The sequence below is a fragment of the Lepisosteus platostomus genome, chromosome 14 (assembly GCF_059453375.1).
Source record: "Lepisosteus platostomus isolate fLepPlt1 chromosome 14, fLepPlt1.hap1, whole genome shotgun sequence".
Classification (NCBI taxonomy): Eukaryota; Metazoa; Chordata; class Actinopteri; order Semionotiformes; family Lepisosteidae; genus Lepisosteus; species Lepisosteus platostomus.
The window spans coordinates 37577647-37600874 of record NC_142624.1 but is presented as its reverse complement, the minus strand read 5'-3'; the positions used below and the strand labels follow the sequence as shown (position 1 = coordinate 37600874).

At 40.7% G+C, this 23228-nt stretch overlaps 1 protein-coding gene across 1 annotated transcript in view; it reads left to right on the top strand.

Annotated features, from left to right (window-relative positions):
- The first annotated feature begins 156 nt into the window (after window positions 1-156).
- The window catches only part of slc49a4 (solute carrier family 49 member 4), a 44155-nt gene continuing 21083 nt past the window's right edge, over window positions 157-23228 (top strand). The window contains exons 1-5 of the mRNA XM_088606122.1: window positions 157-597; window positions 8481-8574; window positions 14265-14533; window positions 15656-15785; window positions 21747-21855. Of these exons, the coding sequence (XP_088462248.1) occupies window positions 330-597; window positions 8481-8574; window positions 14265-14533; window positions 15656-15785; window positions 21747-21855 (870 nt within the window). The 5' untranslated portion in view covers window positions 157-329. The remainder of the gene's footprint in view (window positions 598-8480; window positions 8575-14264; window positions 14534-15655; window positions 15786-21746; window positions 21856-23228) is intronic.

Below are 23228 nucleotides of genomic sequence, written 5' to 3'. Positions count from 1 at the left end.
GTGAGGAAAGCGTAAGCTGTGTTGACAAAGAGAAGCTGCGTCCATTTCGGCTCCGTTATGGAACTACAGCTCAAACAATCGATGGGGCTTTTGAAACAAAATGGCGGATAACCAGGTTTAGTTTCACAAACGTCGCCAGGACATTCGGTCACACCATTGCGCATGCGTTATACGGCTCCGGCGTCAACAGTGCTCTGCTAGGTTGTTTTGATTTTTGAAAGAGACCGGTGGAGGCTTGTGTAGCGTAGTGCCGGTTCGCTGGAAGTTAGGTATCCCGGGTCGCCAGCACACAGGACGTTTGAAAACACCCCCCTGCCGCGGCGAGTTAAATGGGTGCTGGTCCGAGCGCGGAAGGCGAAAGGGAACCACTTCTAGACCAAGTGCAGAGCCGAGTGTACGGGAAAAGATGGCTGGTGCTGGCGATCTTTTCTGCCTTGGGGTTTATGCAGGGCATGGTGTGGAACACCTGGGGTCCCATCCAGATCTCCGCCAAGCAGGTGTACGGGTTCACTGGCATTGACATTGCCATGCTGGTCCTGTGGGGCTCCATCGGATTCATCCCCTGGATGCTTTTCATGTGGGTGATGGACAAGAGAGGTAAGGGCAGTTCGTCTCGCTAGGTACATCGACGCTCCCTTGTGTCTCGGGCACCAGAAAGGTTGTCCGGTGCCAGTACATGATTAAATCTCGCCAGGTGTACGGCTCTGTGTTTGTTGTACTGCGTCTTTGCTAAGGCACCTCAGCTATAAAATCCACTGTCGCGTTTTCTCGATCTGTACTTGAAGGTGGTCTCTCTGAAGATGCCCTGCGGAAGGAGTATAAAACATCGAAGCAAACACGATTATTCTGCTACCGAAAGTTTTTTTTTTAAAGGCTAACCTTTTTTTTTTTTTTTACAAATAAGCCGGTACAATAAAAATGGAGTATCTCTATTAAGATGGAAACAAAGAGCCACGGTGAGGTGTTGGTTTTGGATATGCAAAGGTAAGTCACATTGATAAGATAAATGTACAGCCAAGCTTGTATTAAAGGCTCCATTCAGACTCGACCCAGTTACAGGTCCCAGTGCACACTTTCTGACAAGTTTCCTGAATGCCAGTGAGGGCTTGCATGTCAGTGTTCTTCAGTGCCTTATATGCACATGTACTGTAAGAAATGCTTACATGCTTAAAGTAATTAGTACTTGAAGCTCAAGTAGGCACCCGTGTCAGCATGTGTAGGCCGCAAAGGAACAAGTAAAGGTTTATTCCAGGCTGGAAAGGGAAGAAAAACGCAATGTTTCGGCTGGCGAGCCTTCTTCGGGTGTGTGCCGAAATGTCTCCCCACACATGCAGGGGAGCCCAGCAGTGGGTTTTATAAATGTCTTTGAAGTCCCAGCCTCTGCGGACAAGGGACAAGAAAAGGCTTCGTTCCATCCAATTAATCAAATAATTTGTCCAGTGAAGTAATTAAGGGCTCAGATGGAAAGAGAACTAGAAACCTTCTGGCCCTCCAGGGCTAAAGTTCAGAACACCTGGTCTAAATTATTTCTGAAATATTTTAACTTGTATTTTGCGCTTGTCATCTGCTGAACAAATACGAGTGTAAGCGCAGTTTGAAGCAGTGACACTCAGTCCTTCCGGCACCACTTGGATGGGGAAGCGAAAGTCGGGGGGGAATGTGGAGAGTTTTGAGCTTTGCGCAGCTGGACATATTAACCTGCGACAGCGTCAAGAAGGGGAAAGAAGTGTCGTAATTTGTACAGAATTTCAGCCGGAGCTTCCTTCTTTCCTCTTTGTGGTGTCAGACAGCTTTCTGTCAGACCAAGCCTGTGAAACTGTCATGCAGAACTCGCGCCACCCTGCTGTCTTTCCTGAGGGGGCTGGTCTGCTGCATCGTACGCTGGTCAAAACCACGAAACTGTAGAAAAAAAGGGTGAGCAAAGCTTTTCTCACAGTCTGAGGGTGGGTACAAAAATGAAAAAGAATGTTCATTGGCTTCCAACATAACAACCAGTTAACTTCTACTCTATACAATGAGCATGTGAACTAACCATGTGACCAAGGCAGATGCATAGTGCAAGCACCTTGTAAACCAGAACCAATGAGCAAAGAAAGGCAGTACCAGTCATCAGGGTGCCAGTATAACCTTATATAAGTTTTTAATGGCGCGGCTCATGGTATCGTACCGTCTGAACGCGATTTCAATCTAGAACTGCTGATTTTTACTGCCATGTGGGCTGTAAACTTGTCACTTTTGAAATAACTACCGCAGCAGAAAATGGAATAGCACCAGAGGAGAGCTGTGCACCACTCTGCAGTCTCGCCCAGTCAATCGGACATTTAAACCTAAGTGGGTCTTTAAGGACGGGTGTTTTGGCTGACCTTCTGAAAACAAAAAAGTCAAAGTGGCCGCAGAGCACAACTCCGTCTCCCTTCACACATAAACTTGTTGTCCATGTCTGCTGGCTCTGCTGTGAGCGTAGTGTTAAAGCAGTTTAACAGCTTTATAGGATCTGTAAAGCTGACAAGCAACAGAAATGTAAAAACTAAACAAAAGATGATTCCATTAATCAAGATTAATGGATGTTTTTAGAGTTATTTTAATATGCTGGGTGGATCGCTACTTTGTCATTTTGATTTATTTTTGCAAGCTTGAAGTAAATACACTAGCGATATACATGTACATCTGAAAAACAGGTCCTCAACGCAGAAAGTCTGGATTTTGTTCCTGTGGATCCCAGCCCTGATGCTGAAGAACCAGTGTGTCTTCTTCGTTTTCCGTCCTCCTACCAGAGCTATCCCCAACTGTTTAAGAGCGAAAATGAAATGAAAATGGTTAATGGTTTAATGAAGTAAGTGAAAGTTCAGCTTGACTGCGGACTTTAACTTTCAAACCACTGCCATAAGTGAGTTAGAGAATTAATTGTTTTTAGCTATTTTATTTTTAAATCAAGCTATGGTTCCGAAAACCCATAATCCAGCACCCTTAAACCATTCCGGACCACCCTTAAAGCTCTAATTTACAAAGCCTGGGAACGCGTCGGTTCTGATCAATTCAGTAACAGAATCATTCTACACATTCGAAAACTGATCATCAAAGAGTCACCCTGAAATCACAGTGGCTCCATTGGACCAGCGTTGGTCACACCTGAAATAGTCTAAGCCTGCTACAATGAGGAAATGTTCTTTTTACGTCAAATCTGATGTATTTTGTCTTCCTCTTCTGTCTTACACACTTCTGCTTCCTGTATTGTGATACTGTTCTTCTAGTGCAAGTTTGGCGTTTCCTGTAAACGAGGTCATTAAAAGAACATGTCCTGCTGAGACTTTAATAGGTGAATTATTATTTTCTGTAAAGATTAAGACCCAAGCAGCGAACAGTATCTTTAAACCTGAGCCTTCTTGATAATTTGAGATTTGCTCAGCAAAGTGGTCTTGTTTCCATACAAGCTTTCTTTAAAACGGGAATTAAAGACTCATTTTACAGGCTCCTTACCCGTCACGCCAGTTCTACAATCTAAATGTACATTAGTATATTTTTATTTTTTAAACTAAAGGGCTGTTGGTTACTCTGAAGCCTGAGAAGCAGTTATTAAGAACAACAGACGATTTCTCCATGAAATAGCTCATCTTAAACACTACTGTCAATGCGTTTTTCTGTCTGGTTTGTAGCTATGATGAGACTTTTTGAAAATAAGCTTATTGATTTCTTCTGATTTTCTTACATTCATACATTTATACAGGATGTTCATATGTTATTCTGGAGTAACCTATCTAAATATTGTACCTACTGTACTATATCATGTCTGTGTGGGACATGGGCTATGCTTATACATTCAGGTTCCTTCACTTCTGATATTCACTATACACTGTGCAAAGTCCGCATATCCAGATGTGGTGGATTTTGGCAAAAATAATTGTGAACAAAGGCTTTGGACTGAAAGTAAATTGTGAGTGATTCTCTTCAGTGCCTTTTTGAACATACTGTATATTACTGAAATTAACCATGCTGCCTATGTGCTCACAAAGAAACTGAAACACAGGTGCTGTATTACTAAAGACTAAGATAATTCTATTCTTTTTTTATCTGTAACGCAATGTGGTGCAAATATGAAACAATGACGAATGAGGTTGTTGAGGGCAAAGGGCTCTGTTTTTGGCTTGCTGTTCGCTGGACCAGAGGTAATGCATTTTTCAAAGGTCCAGGCGAGGTCCAGCAGCGCATTGTTTCCTTTCATTCCCAGCTTTTGTCTCTATCGACGAGGAATTTAGTGTGCACCCTTTAGATACTGGATGGGATGGTCTTGAAAAGGAGCAGTCTGTAGGGATGGCAACCTTAAACCCAGATATATATGCTAGTACGTTCATCTCCCAAAAAATCAAGCAGCACATTACCAGAGTCACGAGTTCCAATCCCCCCCCCCCCCCCCCCGTCACCCCCGCCGCAGTCATTTAAAGTCGAAGAGTAAATTAAGTTAAAAGGGAAATGCTATTTTTATATTTCTGGGTTAGAATCGGCATTGATGAGTGCATTTCAAGCCACAATGAAAATAAAATGTACGTAGTAACATGTATAACCTCCAATCACAAAATAGACAAAATTTCCAGGTATGTGCAGCGTCAAATTGCTGTCATTGTCTGCAGTTCAGAATGAGGCAACGAAACTTCCTGTGAGGTGAAGCGTCCCTATTACATTGTAAACAAGCAGGCTTGTGATTACATCTCTTTTAATCCAATAGAAATATTGCCCTCGACTTCAAGACAGTTTTGCCAACAAATCCGCCTCGCTTGTTAACTCTGCACGCAAATCAAGTTGGAATATTTCTCCTGTGAACTGTCTGCTGCACACCCTGTACTTATTTACTTTTTTACATGAGCACTTTTTACAGTGACAGTGGTGAAACCCTTGGTGTGTGACAACACGGCGACCGTACAGTACTTTCACAAAGCTCACAATTTTGTGGTTAATTCGGAGTCTGTAAAAACTTGCGATACCTCCAGTTATTTAATTTTGTAACCGATATTTAATAATAAATTGGGACAGCAGTTCGCCTTTAAATCAAATCTGAATTAAATCGAAATATATCTCCAGTATGAAAATCCAGGTAAGGTACACAGGTGGATGGCACCTTTCTGGACTGTTATAAAACATTGCATTATAGCAGCTCCTGGCTGGCTTGCTTTCACTTCGTTTGGTATAGAACAAGGGACCCAGCAACTCTCTTGAAGCCATGACCTTGTATTCTTACATGAAACAGCTGGCCGAGATCCTGGAGCAATTATCTACCTACTTCCAAACGGACTAGATTGAGGCTATATGGCCTCCTCTTGTTTGTAGTTTTTTTCTTGTGTTAAAAGTTTGCAGTTGGGACAATGTTGTGTCCTAATTTTGGCCCACATGTGAGAAGTAATCCATCAGACAAAATGTAAACAAGTTAGAAGTGTGGATTAATGAGCACTTTCTGGAGAAAGTGTTTACACAAGGCAGCTTTTCATGAATTCAAAAGCAATTCAGTTTTGGTAGATTTCCTGAATCTGACGTGGCTGAGAAAGGTGAGAACGGGGCAGAGAACTCAACCCGTCCAGGGAAGCTCGGAGAGCCTGTTAAAAAATCAAGTAAACTTTTCCAGACAGTGAGGCTATCGATGAAATCAAATCCCACATTTGAATCATGTCCACCAGTCTCAAATTGTTGACCCTTGTGGGTGGTGTCAGTTCTGTGCCCACCCAGGAACTATGTTTGACCGGCAGAGGGGTCGAAATGTTTGTTCCAGTACAGCCCTAACAAAGCACGCTGTGACCTCTGAAATGTCCTGGACACAAACCTCATTATCTCAGCTACTTGATTAGGATGCGAGTTGATACTCTTCTAGAGCATATGCCAGTTGTTGAGCCATTTTTAATATCAACCAGTTTGAGTGCTGAGTTGTGATTTCTGTGCTTGTATGTTTGTGTAAGGAAAGAAATTAACTCATTGTTATTGAGTCACAAACCTGCACACACTATACTGCTAATTTAGCTGTGAATGAGCAGCACTATAGTACATAAATGACTTATTTTGTCTTGTCATATCCACTGTAGATTAGTGGTGTGTGCACACACGGAAAGGCTTTCTTGGAATTTAATTGGAATTTAACAGACTTAATTGGAATTTAGGTAAAGAACATTTACTACCTGTATTGCAGCCTCTGTTGTGAGTCAGTATGCAAATATGCAAGCTGAAGTAAATGTTTAAATGTTAGATTGTTCATTACCAGCAATAAAATTGAATAAAATACACATTTCACTGGCATTTTCTTTTTAAACAGATGACAAACATTCCCTGAAGCTGTATTCACAAAGACCTCATCAGCAGTTCTATTATTCAGTTGCCATTTTTCTTTTCAAATTAAAGATGGGTTTTCCTCCTTTTATTTTTGTGCAAAAAGGTACTTCTTGCCTTTTGGTGTAAGGGGCACTGAGATCACCAATTTCATCTAAAGTGTATTAAGATGCTGAATGGTCTAGCTCCAGGTTATTTAAAGGATATTGCGTGTGTAAGTCCAGTTCTTTATTTGCGGATTCTGGCCTGTTGACTCCTGTGAAAGCCTGGCTCCACACAGTGGGCGATACTGTCGTCTCATGTGCCCAAACTCACTGCCCATGTCCATTAGAGACTCTACAGCTGTTAACATTTTTTAAATCTCATTTAAACCTATTTTTAAATATTTGATTTATATTCTAATGGTTGTGTCTGGAGGACCTGTTCATGAATGTGATGAGGAGATATTGGAAAATGAGTTAACTGTTAGATTTGAGTAGTTTAGCACCTGATCTGCAGAGCTTTGTGATGGTAAAAAGATGATGATAGAGAATTTTCCTCAGGCTGGTGTGCAGAGCAGTACTGTCTCAGTTGTCCCATGTCTGCTGGTAATTTGGTTTTCATTCATGGCAGAATAATTTTTAGCTAATTTTCATAAGATGAACGTCTTTGCAAAGTATATGTTCGTGACTTGATTTGCAAAACCTCCTACATATGTATTTTATATGTGCTTATGCTTTCTGGAATATTTGTTATACGTTTTGTAAACATTTTTTTTTTAAAATAAGACCTGCAGAAACATAATTTACTTTTGTGAGCTGCATAAATGGAGCAGCTTTAGAAAGCCCTCCAGGTGTTTCTAAAGGGAATTTGTATGTTTTCATGAAGAGTGAACCTACTCGGCCTTAGCGTTTTGTAATGGGAAACTTCACGCAAAGCCGTGCTTTGCCATAGAGTACACTAAATGAAATATATGCAGAGCATGAAATAAGCGTTGTATTAAGTTTTTTTCTAATCTCTACAAATGGGCTTTTACTTGTTAAATCTTGACGTTAGCGTATCGGTGGTTGTTTTGTATATATATATTGGAGTGAGAATGACAACAGAAGTAGTGTATTTGTGTACTTTTCACGCAATGTTGTTAATCTGCATAAATCCATAATCCAAATCCATCTGCATAAATGTCATAAATCCATCCATCCATTTTCTAACTGCTTCATCCAATACAGGGTTGTGGGGGAGTTGGAGCCTATCCTGGCAGGCCAAGGGCATGAGGCAGGATACACACTGGACAGGATGCCCGTCCATCACAGGACAGACAGACACTAGACACGCGCATACTCACACCAGGGCCAAACTTCCCAGAAGCCACTTAACCTACTTTAATGTCTTTGCACTGTGGGAGGAACCCGAAGCGCCAAGAGGAAGCCCGTGCAAACACGAGGAGAACACACTGTACAAGCTCCTTGCAGTACCGCGGGAACTGAACCTAGGGGCCTAGCGCTGCAAGGCAGTGATGCTAACCACCAGCGGCCATGGTTCCCTCCATGGCATCAGTGTCGTTGTAAATATCAGTCTTGTGTTTGACTGCATCGGGACCTGATCGTTTCTTGAGATCCCTAAAAGGTGATGACCCACTTCCATGTTTTTATGCGTCTTAAGATTCATGCCTAGAAACCCGGAAACCTTAAACCTTAGGTCAGCACACTTTCATTTATTTTATTAGGTCCATTTAGAAACTACTGAATAATATTAGTTTGTAATGCGCCCGTGGGTCAGCAACCTGATTGTGTGGTTTTCATCGCTGCTGCCTCACGGCGTCTGGGCTCCTGGTGCGAGTCTGGCCTGGGCCCCTTCTGTGTGGAGTTCACCTCCATGTTGCCATGCCCGTACGCACTCCCTGACTGACTGGCTTCTCGTTCAGGTGTCGTCTCTCTTTGAGCCCCTTGAGTCCAGCAGAGTTGACCGGTTTCCTCTCTACTTTCCAGGCGTAGATGTGGCATGTGGTTCTCTTACACCACTTAAATGACCAAATGGTCAGCATTTACTTCACAAGGCACCATGGCAGCACACGACGGGCTTATAGTCCTGGTGCTTTGGTCATGATATGGTCGCGATCTTAATTTAGATCAAAGGGATGAGCCAGTAATATGCAGTTTTTACCGAAAGCAAAACTGGTCTGTGTCTTGTCTTCCCAGGCCTCCGGATGTCCTTGCTGATTTCCTCCTCCCTCATGTTACTGGGGACGGCTGTGAGGAGCATTCCACTGCATGACCTGTCTGTGAAGAAATGGTATGTTTCAGTCGGGGAAAGGGCCTGTTACCAGGATTACAAGCATCCAAGTGTGTTATAAATGTTTCGAATGGCTAACAGCACTGAATTAGAGGCAAATCGGATAGTGCTGTGGACCTGTTTTTTGGATGTTGCCAGTTTGACTTTAAAATTAATCATCCATAGAAAGAAACTTGTTTTCAAATGCGCATTACTGCTTACCTCCTTGTGTTCATGGTATCCCTAGCTGAAGAGCAGCATTTGTAAATGAAGAGAGTGTGCACTGATGCAGCATTTACCTTCTAAGTGGTTTTCTGTAATTCTCCGTTATGGATACGATCTGTGAAATGGGCTGTTTTTTGGCCTGTCTATTGCAGAGGCCAGTCAACACTGAAATTAAGAATAAATAAATGGCCATGTAATTACCATGGCACTTTAAAGAAGCAGGAACATTAAATAAAATAAGGTCTGCGGCAACCTTATCAGCAACATTAGAGAGCGCAGTAACAAACAAATATAATGCCATATTGTCCTTACATTCCCCTAAGCCAAGGTTTGAAATGAAATATAGTGTACTAACAAAGAAAAGTCTAAATTGTATCACCGCATTTACAATTTGCTTCCAGCAGTTATTGCAGACGTTTTGTACCACCTTGAATTTTAAAGTCTTGAAAGGGCAGCTTTAAAAGGATTTGAGCTAGAACACTCAAAAAGACAGATGAAAATTTACTCTCGGTTCATTAAAGTGTTGTTAGGATTGCTGTTTCTCTTGTGTGCTTTCCAGTTTTATATTCTTCTCATTCCTAGTCTGTCTAATCGGCCTTTGTTTAATATGCTATCTGCTGGTTTTTGGACATCAGCAGTACCCCCACCCAATTCATCACCTGAAGCAGCAGCATCAAGCGGTTTTATCTTGTTGGGAATGTGTGCGTTTCCTTTCTGTGATAGGAAGACAGGTTCCATTAAGGTTGTTTCAATGACTTTCATCGCAAAAGTAATTTCATTAAGTTCTCTATTCTTAATCGACCATTTATTTCATATAAATCTGCTGTATGGTTTCTATTGCAATAGCGTAACGCTGCATTATGAGATATCATTGTGCGGTAAAAAGGAACGTCAGATTCTGTTAATGAGGTTTGGAACTCGTGCCCACTGTTGTAAGAGATTTGAGCTTTCCTCTGCTTTTATTAAAGGACCAGTGAAAACATCAGAATCTTCAAATTCTGATGTTTTCTTTCTTTTGACTGCTTCTATGGCTGTAACTTGATTTTATAACATAATACAATTATATTGGTTTCATAAAAAGTGCACGTAGTAGAAAATTAAAAGTCATTTTCTTGAAAAGGAGAAACCTGATCCCCCTTGTGCACCAGACTGATGCCCAGTTCATGTTGTTTCCACTGTTTCTTGTATAGGGTTCCCATCGGATTGTCGTCACATGGGATTAGGCTATGCAAGCTTTTAAATCCTACCTGGATATTGTAGGATATGGAACGCGGATTAGTAAATTGTACCAAGATATGTAGCATCATGGTTTTATGAGTGTACGTTATAGTTTTCAAATCAAATCCTAGACATCTGTCATTGCCTTGCCTCTTAGATCACATTCACAGTTTAATTTATTTTACTTTTAGTCCACTACACTGCTGCCTCAGACATTTTGCATTGTTCTTCTCTTTCCATTTAGTGTTTTTCCCTCTTTATGCACAAGCACATGATCGTCTACTGAAACTTTAGACATTTTGAGATGATGATCAAGATCTTGATAGATCACAAGAGAAAAGGAAGCCTTTTGGAGTTTGTGGGTGTTTTAGAGAGCAACAATGTAAATGAGAAACACCTGACAGTGAATCAATCGGATCTGACTGGTAAGTGTGATGGATTAGCCACTACAGCACTTTGTATCAGATTTCTAAAAGATGGGTGAAATCCCCCTAAAAGTAATCTGCACTAGACGATATTAGTGGAGGCTTTTAATAAATTATAATTAAATAACATACTGTAGGCTTTTAAACATTGTAATCTGTGATTGTGCCTGAGATTGTTTTGAGAACATTGTGTTTGCGCAGCAGTGTGGATCACACATCAGTGTGCAGTGAGAAGAGCATCTAGCACCTTTTGCAGACTGCTATCAATTTTATTTTGAAATGTCAAACCTGTAACGTGTAGAAGGAACCAGTCTTGATTTTCAAAAAGCTCACGTGGAAAGCCTGGCTGCAGTTTTTAAATTGTCCAGCAGGTGCCGCCACTTCCCTTCCCAGTGACCGAAGACAAAGAATTTGGCCAACAATGGCTTGTGCTCCATATCCTAGAGATATTCATATGTGCCTCTGCATTGGAACTTACATAGACCTTTTCCTTTAACAGGAAAAAAATCGTGTTTGAAGTTATTGTTTATTACATTGAAATGTCACCCATTGCCAAGGAGTATCACACTGAAAAAGAGAAATTCTTGTTTCTAAAGTAGCTACTGTCACTTTACAGTCGAGACATCTGATTTCAAGTCCTGAGCCTTGAAAATAATTTTTTTAAAAAGAGAGCAAGATTCTCAGATCTTGACAGCAGAAGGCAAAATTATTTATTATGTCTTCCTGTAAATTATTTTAAAGAAGTTTAGTTTATATTTGTTACTTTATTCACTTTATGCATCATATACTGTTATTTATAATGCCTTATATATAATGAATTATGGCCTTATTGTCTTAATAGGCTTGTTTTAATTTCTTCCTGTCAAACCAAAATATATATTTTAAATTTCTCTTATTTGAAAGCACTACATTGGACTTTTTTATGACTTGAAAGTACAAAACTGTGTATGTGATATTGTCTGCAAAAGTATAGTTTGTAATTGCAGAACTGTCTAGTCCAGCCATATCTCCCTGTAAGATAAAAATAAAATTTCCCTGTGGATGCAGAGCTGAGAAAAATGCAGACTAAATACAATTGAGTGTTCTTGCTGTATATTTGGGATTGAACAGATTTCAGTGTATCCCAGGGTTATACCAATTATGCTTGACCTTCAAAAGTATCTTATATTTTAGCTTGTTAAGACCAAGATTTATATTTTAAGGGTGGAATTGATCAAATGTAAGAATTGCAGTGTTTGACAAAGGCTGGGTACTTTGTCAGTATTATATTCCAGCTCGTATTACATTCATGCGTTATTAGAATTTCATGGTTTCAAATACTGTCTGGAAATTCAGCTCTGGCTGTGATTTTCTGCACTTGATATTGTTGTCATTCCAGATACAAGCTTTTCTTCCCTGTCTTTATCTTCTGGAGCAGACACTCCGTGTCTTGCAGCAAAACTCCATGCAGTAAGGCATGATGAGAAGATAATCTTGCCGCTCTTTTTTTATCTGATATAGCACCCTTTGTTTTAACATTGGCGTGCATTAGAGACAGAGCATTGTCTGTAGCCTGTTTTTTAAGGACTTCAATAGTGATCAAGATGCAGATATACTGTACGTTTGCTTTCAAAGAGGTGTCATTACAAACCTGCCTGAAAAGCCTAGGAATTGCCTTCTTCGTAAAACACGATGTCAGTCATATTGTTGTGCTTCAGCTGAAGTCTGTGTTAAAAACGGCAAATTTCTTTCTGCTTGCTGCGCTTTCAGAAATGGCTTTTTTTTTTTACGTTGTAATTGAGAAGAGTGATATATTTTAATAACTGGGCTTGCCCTTTACTTGAGTTTCGGCACTATTACAGATTAAATTATCTGTTAAAGGAAACGGCATTAAAATAGAGTCCTGGCCAAACACACAACACTTATCCTCATTGACATGGGAGCTTTAGCCCTGTCTAAACAGCCATGCATCGTAAATTCCTCATTATTTTAGTAATCAGCTTTAGCTTTGACATAAATAAAATGTTGCACTGAAGAAAATCCCATTGAAATGCTCTATCTAGGCAGAAAAGCCCACCAGGGGATCAAAACCTAATCGCAATGAGGCAGCCAAAGAAAAGGGACCAGCAATGCACACGTCTTTCACACGCATCCCTGTCTTGTCAGCAAGATCGGTAATTCTGGGCTGTGGAATTGCTTCCCGTTTCTCGTGTAGAACCTGTACCATAAGGTGCTTTGTTGTTGTTTTGCATGGGACAAGGAAACATTTAAACTCAGATATGTGGACATGCTCATGACTCTTGTATAAGGTTAGAGATCCATTTTGTTTTGCAGTTTTTTGTATGTTAGGTGCTTATATAATAACGCACTCATTTGCTATAGTCCACACCAACCTTTATGATAAATCATATAATAAGGTCTTGTGTCCTCTCTTTGCCTTTGATTTCAGGGGACTGCACGGTGCTTGTGGGATGGTACATACTTCATCCACCACTGTATTCCAGCTGCCATTCTGCACCTGCAGCTCCCTGTACAGCAGACACTAGGAAACCCTCATAGTCTATTATTGATCTTTCCCAGAAAGAAAAGCTGGAACAGACAGAATTGTGCTGCATTTCCACCCTTAAATACTGAAAGGCTTGTAACCGCTGTTCCTTGGCATTAATTTATAGACCGAAATGGAGAGCTCTGTGGCTGAATGTTTTGTCAAATGTGACGTTGTGTGACAGGACTGCAGCACTGATAAGGCTTTACAGCTATCGATTTTATTGGGAGCCATGTGACTGCAAAAAATTCTTCTGGAGGAGCAGGGAAGAAGAGTTTGTATTTCAATAGGCAGCTAAATGCAAGTTCTTTTCCATGAGGCGTCTCATAGTGCAATAAATCAGACCTGGCAGACCGCTGAAGATGGCGACCAGAAAAAGACCCCATGGGGCCACACTCAGCACGGCAGAGAGCATTTGGAATTCTGTTCTTCTGTGGGGTTTTTTTCCCGAACGACTTTGAAACAGATAAATGTGGATGGTAAATTTATTATTATTAGTCTCGCAAAATCTCTTCGTGCACTTCACAGGAGTAATCAGAGTTGTTAAGCTGTTACAGTAGCTTGGGGTGTATTGTACCAGCGTGGCTGTGGGATGAATAAAAATAATGTACTACGTGTTTCCAAGCACAGACAGAGCCAGTGACGGTTCAACAGAAGGACCTGAGGTGCAGTTCCTTCTCTGAGGCATTATTGTCCGTCAACATTATGTTAGTACAGTGTACTAACTGTAAGGCTCTGCACCAGTCTGTGCGTGGGTCTGCCTACATGGCTGGTGTTCTCTAATCTGTTTCTCTTCTGTGCAGAAGTCTTCCTCTTGGCAGAAATTCTGAGGAGCTCCTGTCAAAACAGCCACAGCACTTATCTCTTTAAGCAGAAACCTGATGAAAGTATAATTTGATTAAATTAGTATTACTAACGCAGGTATCAAAATACGATTGGAGTTTTTTGTGCTTAGGGGTGTTTTCTTTTTTTCTACGTTTATATTTGGTTTCTGACATTTTGCCCATCACAAAAAAAAAAAGGTTGTGACATTTCATAGTCTATACTTTATAATGCATTTTGAGTGTCAGTGCTTGTTTTTTTTAAAAAAAAGTTTTGTGAGTAATTTAACAACACCTTAAGTGTTAACAAAATTTGTTAAATTAGATTTTTTTTTCTGAGAGGAGTCTGTAAAACTGTTAATTGGGTCGTTAGCATATGACACTGATATATAAATGTATTTTTTCTTTTAAAATACTGTTACTAGGTACCACCGCTGGGAGTATGATATGCGGCTTTCCTTACGAATTCCATTTCATCCTTCTTTTTCGGCTCTGCAGGTTAATTCATGGAGGTCAACTGCTGAATGGGTTAGCTGGTCCGACTATCATGAGTGCCCCCCCTCTCCTCTCCACTACATGGTTCGCCCCAGATCAAAGGGCAACTGCCACTGCTGTTGCTTCTCTGGTCAGCTACCTGGGATCTGCAGGCTCATTTCTGATTGGACCGCTGGTAGTACCAGCACCCAATGAGACGCAACCGCTGCGAAGCGTGATCGGCAGGACCAACGACCACATAAGGGACCGTATCCAGATTGTACTCTATGCAGGTATTTTTTTTTTTATATCCAGTCTCTCTAGTCTGTTCCTCGTTTAAAGGTTTACCCTGGTGTAACATGCAGCACAAACCATTTTCATAGGGGATTACAATCTGCTAGAATACCAAACTGAAACCTTTCAGCAGTATTCACCTTGTTCCTTTAAAAAATGCTGAGCAACATTTGGGTGGTTCTGGTTAACTGATTCAGAAAATTAAAGCAGTTTAAAAAAAATGAAAAAAAAAACTTCAATAATAGATTAAGGTGCTGACATTGTTTAACCTAAAGAATCTCAGTTTTAATTCCTTGAGGGGAGAACAGAGATACAAAATCGTGATCCGACGGCTTTAGAGGTCAGAAAGAAATTAATTTTAGCACAGAGCAGTGATCTTTAGTCTGAATTAAATTTCTTGATGCGTTGCTTGGGAAATTCTTATCACATACCTACAGAGCTGATCAAAACTATTGCAGAATAAAAGCACGGTTTTGCTATAAAAAAATCTGAATGAGCGTGAATACAGTCGCCAAAAATATTCATGTCGGTGTATATTAAATCCTGTGTTACAAGAGTAAACTAATTTAAGTATTTAAGTAAAGTAGTGTTAACATTGAAGTTTCAACATGAAGAATCCAATACCAATCCACAAAACATTTTTTTGTTTCCCATTTTATGATGTTAAAGAGCAAAAAATCAACTCAAGAAGACTCAAAAAGTAGATGAGAAGGAAGCTCAGGGTGATAGTTTATTAGAGCCTCTAACATAATTCCTCTGACCTGTGGGCCTGGTTTGGCCCGGGTTCATGCTTTGCCTCAGCCTGCACAGCCTCTGCACTTGGTGATGTTAGTGTAACAGTGTTGCATACACAGCGCCCCCTGTGGTTCTGCCTCTGTCCAGTGGCATTGCTCTGGTTTGATGATGTCACAGTTTCATTTGGGGGGGGGCAGGGTGTCTTTGCACTAATGTGTGACGGCCACTTCCTACAGTCTTCCTCCAAATTGTGAAGCAGCATGGTGACTGAATCACCACTGGTCTCTCTGAGTGTAATGACAGGCTTACTGTACTGTGACCTTTGCACCTGAACATGTCACTTGAAGGGGGGAACTGACTGCGGCGGGCTTGTCTGTGATTTGCAGAGTTCGCCATGACCACGGTGCTCTTCTCTGCTGTGGTGCTCTATTTCCCATCCCGGCCTCCCCTGCCTCCCAGTGTAGCTGCGGCCAGCCAGAGACTGGGCTACAGAAGCAGCATCTGCCGACTCCTCAGGTATCTCCAGCAGCTTACAAACGTAATCGGAAATGTGGGATTTCAGTTTCCTTTCGTCAGGGCACAAAGGAAGTGCTTTGGATTGAGGGTACGGTGCAAGGCGATTTGCATGAATGCAGAAGGCCTTCAGAAAAACCTTAGTCTGTTATTGTCCTTTGTGTGTACCCCGCTGTTCTGACCACTGCAAGTGTGCTCAGAACCTGTTCCAGTTTATACTGGCAACCGCAACTGCATGTTATTGTATGGCTTTAAGGAACAGGGCTTCAAAAGATACCTACGAGTTGAACTAACAGTCTTATTTGCAATGCAATGCGATCTGGTGTCCTACTGATAGGCGGGCATCCATCAGCACATTCTTACTGTATTAGTTCAATTCACAGGGCAAAAAAAAATGCTTTTGATTGTGGACTATGGCAGGCACAGAACACGGGGCGTTATCGTGTCAGGCACCCCAATCACCACAGAAAGCAGAGAATTGGGGACTAGTTTTGGCTGTGAATTCCACACAGATTCTTTGCTGTGTTTGCTGAGCTATCCCCAGTGTGATAACCTTCCCATGATGTGGAAATGGTGTATTACTGTTGCAATGTAAGTGCATGAGTCTGGGTTACTGAAAGTAATGAATTGGAAAGAAATAAAAGCTATTTGGAAAACTAGAGGAAGACCATTTTTTATAAGAGATGTTTGAAAAATATGTTTCACTTTCCAATACATTGCTTGTTATCTTTTATTCTCGTCTGTACAGTATGTGATAATGCATGATTGCTGCTCTGTATTTATCGGATAAAACTGGGGTTACCAGGCATCTGATTAATACTGTGAAATCCTCCTTCTCCTGTAAGCAAATGTAGATTGTCGAAGCCAGTTCTTCATGCATTGAACAGTAGTCAGAACTGCCAAGGACAAATAGCACTTAGCTGATGATGCTGCTGGCTTAGCTGCTTTCTGGAATATTTTACGAAAATGTGCTCACTTATATGCTGTAATATAAACAAGACCTCATCTGGAAAGGTGCATAGATATTGATTTCACACTGCTGCAAGGTTAATGAAAAGGGTGCAGGCAGAGAAATGTACTCCATCAGTGATCTTATTCAAGTGTTCACGACCGTCCTCATCAGACAGTCAACAAGACCACCTTATCATTCTGCTGCTGCGAAAACAAACTTACAGTACATTTCTTTTATCAAAAGAAAGATGTCTGGTTTAATCTTGTTTTGGCCACCAAAGTTCCAAGTTCTACCATGGATGAAGAATATAGATACTAGAAAGTAATGTTCAATTAGTTGTTTGTGGACTTCTAAAGGCGAGCAACGTTCAGCAGCAGAATTTTAACAGCAACATTAAGCAGGTGCCCTCTCATAGATATAACCTTTTGATCAATAAAACTCCCAGTACCAAATCATAGAATATAGTGTGCTGCTGCTTAATTTAATAATTTCTTTACAATGGAGTTTTGCTCAAAATTGGCAAGCTACAATATGCTTGTACTGATCAAAAAGTCCTAATGTTGGTCAGGAGGCAGAGAAATGTACACCAGATATATTTGAAGGCAGAGAGCAGTATGCATGTGGGGTATCATACAGGTTTTAGTGAGAACTTGTCTATGAATACATAAAATCACAGTGACGTAATGTGTTTTAAAAGATGTTTGTATGAGTTTATGAACTTGGTTTTGAAGAACACTTGAGTATGTTGACGCAACATTTACGTCCTCTGGACAATGTGAAGAATTGATCAAGAAAGGCAAATAGAATATCTACAGTAGTTAAAAGTGTCAAATTTAAAAGAAGGGATGTTACCCTAGTAAGGCCTCATTAAGAATAGTGTGGACAGTTTTAGTTAGCACCTTATAGAAAAGACTCCACTTTGGAATCAATACGGACAAGGGCAAGCAAGTGGATTCTGGGACTTAAAGGAATGTCTTGCACTGACAGGCTGAAGGAACTGAACTTTTTAGTCTTGAATACAGAAGACTACAAGAGAACCTGACACTATATTCTAAATCATTAAGGGCATTGACAAGGCCAACCCAGCAGAATGAACAGTCGGACATTAGCTAGTGGACACAAATGGAAACTATGTGGAAGTGCATTTAAAACACAGAGGAGAAAGTACTTCTTTACTCAAAGGGTTGTGGCAACATGGAACAAGCTGCCCAGCCATTTTGTTGAAGCTGATACCCTCTGTTCTTATAAAAAACAGCTGGATAAAGTCCTTGAACTAATTAAGTGCTAATTATCTAAGAGTCTAGAAGGGCCGGATGGGTTTGGAATGTTTTTAAAGTATAGCCCCAATCATTGAGAAGGTAAAAAACGGAAAGAAATCAAATCACACATTGTTGAGTATTAAGGACAAGCATCAGAGATGATGTGGAAGGCCTTGCTTAACCCAGACTGTTGTTATTGCCTGATATTGCACAGCTGAACTGAACTAATGTGTTATGGTCTTTTTTTAGTTTTTTTTATTCTATTCATTCGTAGGTGGTAAGTGAAGGGAGCAAAACAGTGCTGCACCCTGGATGAGACACCAGCCTATCACAGTGTGTGTACACTCATTCACAAACTCATGGGTACTCATGCACAAATACACAGGGACACGTAGACAAGCTCACGGGAGCTCGTGCACAAACACATAGGGACAAATTTGGAGACATCTGTTAGCCTAGCCAGCAAGACTTTGGCAAGTAGAAGATAAACAACAGTGCCCAGCAGAAGGTTCTGTAGGGAGAACTTGCTAACGCCACGCAGAAGGTACCATGTCTGACGTGAAACCTAGGATGCAAGAGATGTGAGGCAACAGTGCTGGTCACCGCATCACTGTCTCACCCTTATAATGCCCCGTAAATGTATATTTTCATTACTTCTGCTTATGATTCTCATAACTGCACTGATATTTAAAACATCTCAAGCCTGATAACCTCCATCTGAGTAAACTGGAACAGTGACTGACAGAAATGTAAACGCATCTCTAACATTGGCACTCGTATGATTATTTTAAGAGGCCAGAGAGGCTGCTGGAAACCTACAGAATCCAAAAGGTTTGTTATGGTTGTGGTTACCCATCTGACTTCCATTTCTAGCTAACTGCTTTCCCCCACTTGTATGGGTTTCAGAAGTTTTTGTCAGAAATACGTTTTCAGAAAGAACGTGTGGGTAAGAAAGTGTGGGCAATAACTGTGTTTTAAGGTATAGGTCATAGAAAAAGACACACAGTGTCAGTGAAGTGTACCCTTATAGGCGTACTTATACACAGCAGTTAGACGTGTTCCATAGATTAAACAGATTTATAAAAGTGATAATAGAGTGTAACCTGTAGATAAAGGTCATAACGAGAATCAGCTTCTACCATAGGTTAGATGTTAGTAACAAAACCCAGTCATCCCCACACACTGAACCACAACCCTTTTCTTAACTGTAACCCCAAGGTGAAGGGTATGTGATATTATCGATTTCTGTTGACAGGCATTATTAATTAGATGGAAATAGGGTGTTCCTTGACCGTTTTAATGGAGACCTCAACTTAAAGTGTGAGCATAGATTATTTAAAGAACCGAATAAAAAGTTGAAGACAACTTTGTGGAATAAGTCAAGGCAAATTGCAAAGCTCTTGTGCAGTTCTTCATGAGAAAAGGGAGGAGCATGCTGTTTTGGTGGAAAATAAAACCGGATTCTGAATGTTTAAATTTAAATGGGGGGTAATTTTAAAATACTGTATCTCCCCAAATGAAATTCAGTTGCAACGTGTATCTGCTAGGAAGATAATTTTACAGGTAGCTTGTAATTAAGGGACTCATTTGTTGAATTTGAGACTCTCTACTGGCAGCAAATAGTCTTGAGCTATGTGTGGGGAATAAAACCCTGTTGTTATCCAATAAAATTGCAGTTCTGCTGAAGTATAAAGCCTATTTTCTAGCTTCTTGCTGTTGACAAATTATTTTTGACAGAGAAATATAAGCCACCTATTGCTGTCGTATAACATATTTACCAGACGGCAATACAGAAATAGCTGACTACGCGACCAAAAGAAATGAAATCCTGGCAGTTCTCAAATTTGACCTAATATATAGGCATGAAAGAGTAGATATTAGCTAATCAGTGTGGTCACAGATGAAAGGAGAATTGTTGGCCAATGGGACTCATCTGTCGGTTTCTCTCTCTAGGTCCAACATCGGTATTGGTTGTACTGGGGACAAACCCCCCATGTGTGAAATCCTCTTGCCACCCTTACAAAGGGATATCAAGTAGCTAATAACCCCTTTCTCCATGCTTCTGGGATGTGGGAGGAAACTGGAGTACCCAGTGCAAGCCCACACAAGCGCAGGGGAAAACAAATACTGGACACACAGACAGGTGTCACTGCCCAGAATCAAATCCCGGACCTCGAAACTGTGGGTTTGATCGAATCATTGAATCATTTTGGTTCAGTGGTTTTTAATACAGCCATGGCCCCATGAAACTGAGTCAAGGTGTGGTGGCACATATAGTACATTAAACTATGAGTAGAGGTACTACAGGATCCTAGGCATTTCTGTCTCTGATGATGTATGAATGATTTGATACTGTGAGAAAGTAATTCCTTTACATGAAACTCTTAAAATGCTCCTGGGGAACAGTGTGCAGAGTGGCCTCGAACAGCCCTGATCTCTGGAGATCCTCCCTCAGTTTCCCTGCAGCAGACCAATAGAAAACAAAATGTATCTTTTTGTGAATGTTAATGACGGAGCCACTAGAAATCAACAGCCATCTGATCCTGCACTAATTTCCCCCTGCAAAATTCTCACCTGCATTTTCATTCCTTAATGCCATTCTAATCCAATACCAACAAATTCTCACTTCCAGCTGCAGTAATCATCTTAGGGCTCCCAAGACCCTCTCTGCATTCTGCTACTCCCTTAATGATGTGATGGTGAGAAAACTGTGTATTTCAAATGATGTTTTATTAAGCTCAGGAACTGCCTTAGGTCTGGCAGTTTTTTACTTAGCCTGCAATACAGGGCAAGGGTAGAGTTGTCGCCAAGAGGGTGGTGTGCCCTTCTCTGACATTTTTATTTATTTATAAATTTTGCTCAGCATGATATGCCCCATTGAAGTGAATCCGGCTTGTTGTACAGGGGGGTCTCTGGAGACCACAGCACTTTCAGTAGCTACATGTGTTTGTCTCACACGGCGTAACATTTAAAAAATCTCGCCAACTGTACTGCTTGTAGTGCAGCAGAGACCATATATCTAAGTTCTGAACCTTTTTTGTGTTAGAAATTGTTTGCAGCACTGTAAGTGACAGAGGTGTTGACAGCTGAAGCAAGGCCACTAAGACACTGTAATGATTTTTGGCTGGTGTTTGCATTAAAACTGACAAGTGAAAAGTCATTTTACTATCCCTGGATATGTGTATTCATAGATCAGTGCTATATAAGTTGTTCTAAGCTGTATTATGGAATCAGGATCACGATGCCTCTAGCACTGCGGTATGAAATGCAAGGCAGTTTTGAAATGTAGTTTGTGCCCTGTTTTCCCAAAAAATAGCCTTAAAATCAGCTCATCATCTCCTGGTGGAATACATAAACACAGAAACATCTTTTTTTTTTCCTGGATGGTTTTTTTACTGATTGTCATTAGACAGACCTTGCAGGGAAACTGTATTGATCTAGTGTGAAAATGCCACTAACCAACTACAAAGCTGCAGTGCCGAGCAAGCAGCGTGTGTTTGAATGCGTTGTCAGTGTCATTCTTAAGAGCGCAGCACTCTCGCAGGTCTCCACTAGAAAATGACCTTGAAGTGTCAGGGCTTTTTGCTCAGTGAAGGGAATCTACACTGCATTGTGCCTTACCTTGCTAAGCTATCTGGAAGTGCTGGTTTTTTTTAGAGGTTTAGGAGAATGATAATGACGCAACCAGAGTGGGGTAGGAGGGGGGAGGGTGAAGGTATTGTCTAATCATGTAATTTGACTTTTGCTTTGCAGCAACGTGCGCTTTCTGATGATTGCCTTGGCTTATTCGGTGCCGACTGGAGTGGTGTCGGGATGGTCAGGAGTGCTTGACATGGTTTTGACCCCTGCTAAAGTGAGCCAGGTGAGCATTGTCCCACACGCATGGGATTTATATTTCTGAGTCCTTTAGATAGGCATTTGTCTATGTGCCCCTTCTTTTGGATATATATATATAAAGAATGTTCCCCATTAAGAACAGAATTAATTTCAAAGGCATCAAATCCATTTAAAACTTTTTTTTTTGGATTTCGGAGCAAAAGCTGGTCTGCTCATTCTCTTCGGGCAATGTCCTCTTAAATTGGGATCGTCTGTGGTTAATTAGCATGCTGAAAGCCTATTGTGCTTTATTTCGGAGCGAATTTAATACCGTTTAAATAATTGCTTCAACTTAAGTTTGCGGTCTCCATCAGTTAAAATTCCTCAAGCCTATTCTGATAAATTGTTTAGTTTCATTTTAAATGAGCACTGTCTGAAATGCTGTACAGCATGGAATTGGAGTAGAAAATGTTTAGAACTAGAACATATTAGAAGGTTTGTTATTTATGGGCTTAAAATAAGGTGCCTTCAAATCAAGGTGTCATTGTCATATTAAATGCTAGAATGATGCAAAGCAGTGGTTTGAAATGCTGCTTTTGCAACCCATCTTCACAAGGGCTTCAACCAAAAAACACTTTGAGCCAAAAAGACAGCAAAGTGAACAGAATTCATTCTCCTTCTTTCTGGAAGGAAACTGTGCTGTGCCTATTCTATTTTTTTCTGGATTTGTCAAAAGGTGCTGGTGTTATTCATTGTAACCATCATTGAAATCAAGCAGAATGATGTCTGATCTTGTCCTTGTGTAAACTTATAGGGAAAGGTATCAGTGATTCAGTCTAGTAAGAGAGTCCCTAAAAAAAGATACTTTCTTACTGCAGAAAATACTGCAGTGCAATTGTTTTTCTCAGTTTGTTTGCACTTGATGACGTCTATAGCTACATGGATTCTTCTTCTATAAAATGTCAAGTGTATGACTTGAATTTTTCTTTTTCCCCCCAGGGTTGTGTAGCATTTATTTTCCTTTCTCTCAGTGCGTACACAAACTTGTGCTGTACAGTGTTTTAATCTAGGGCCATTTGGTATCCCAGAAATCTGCAGAATCGCCACTCAGAGTGCCACATCCTTTACAGCTTCTGCATCCTCAAATTGTGCTGTCCATTGAATATTTCTGCTCCTTTCGGTATTGAAAGTGTTAGGAGCTCTGAGACACATGATTTCTGATCAGGCAGTTGCGAAGGAATAGGGAGTTCTATTGATAGGCAATACTGATGACAAAGTCCACTGGGGGCTAACAGCAAGACACATTTGTCTCCAAATGACACAATGAGTAACATTATAGGTAACAGGACAGTAAAACATCGGGAGAAACAAACTTGGAGCTTGAAATCTAGAAAATAAACACTTCTATCAAGGTAGAAC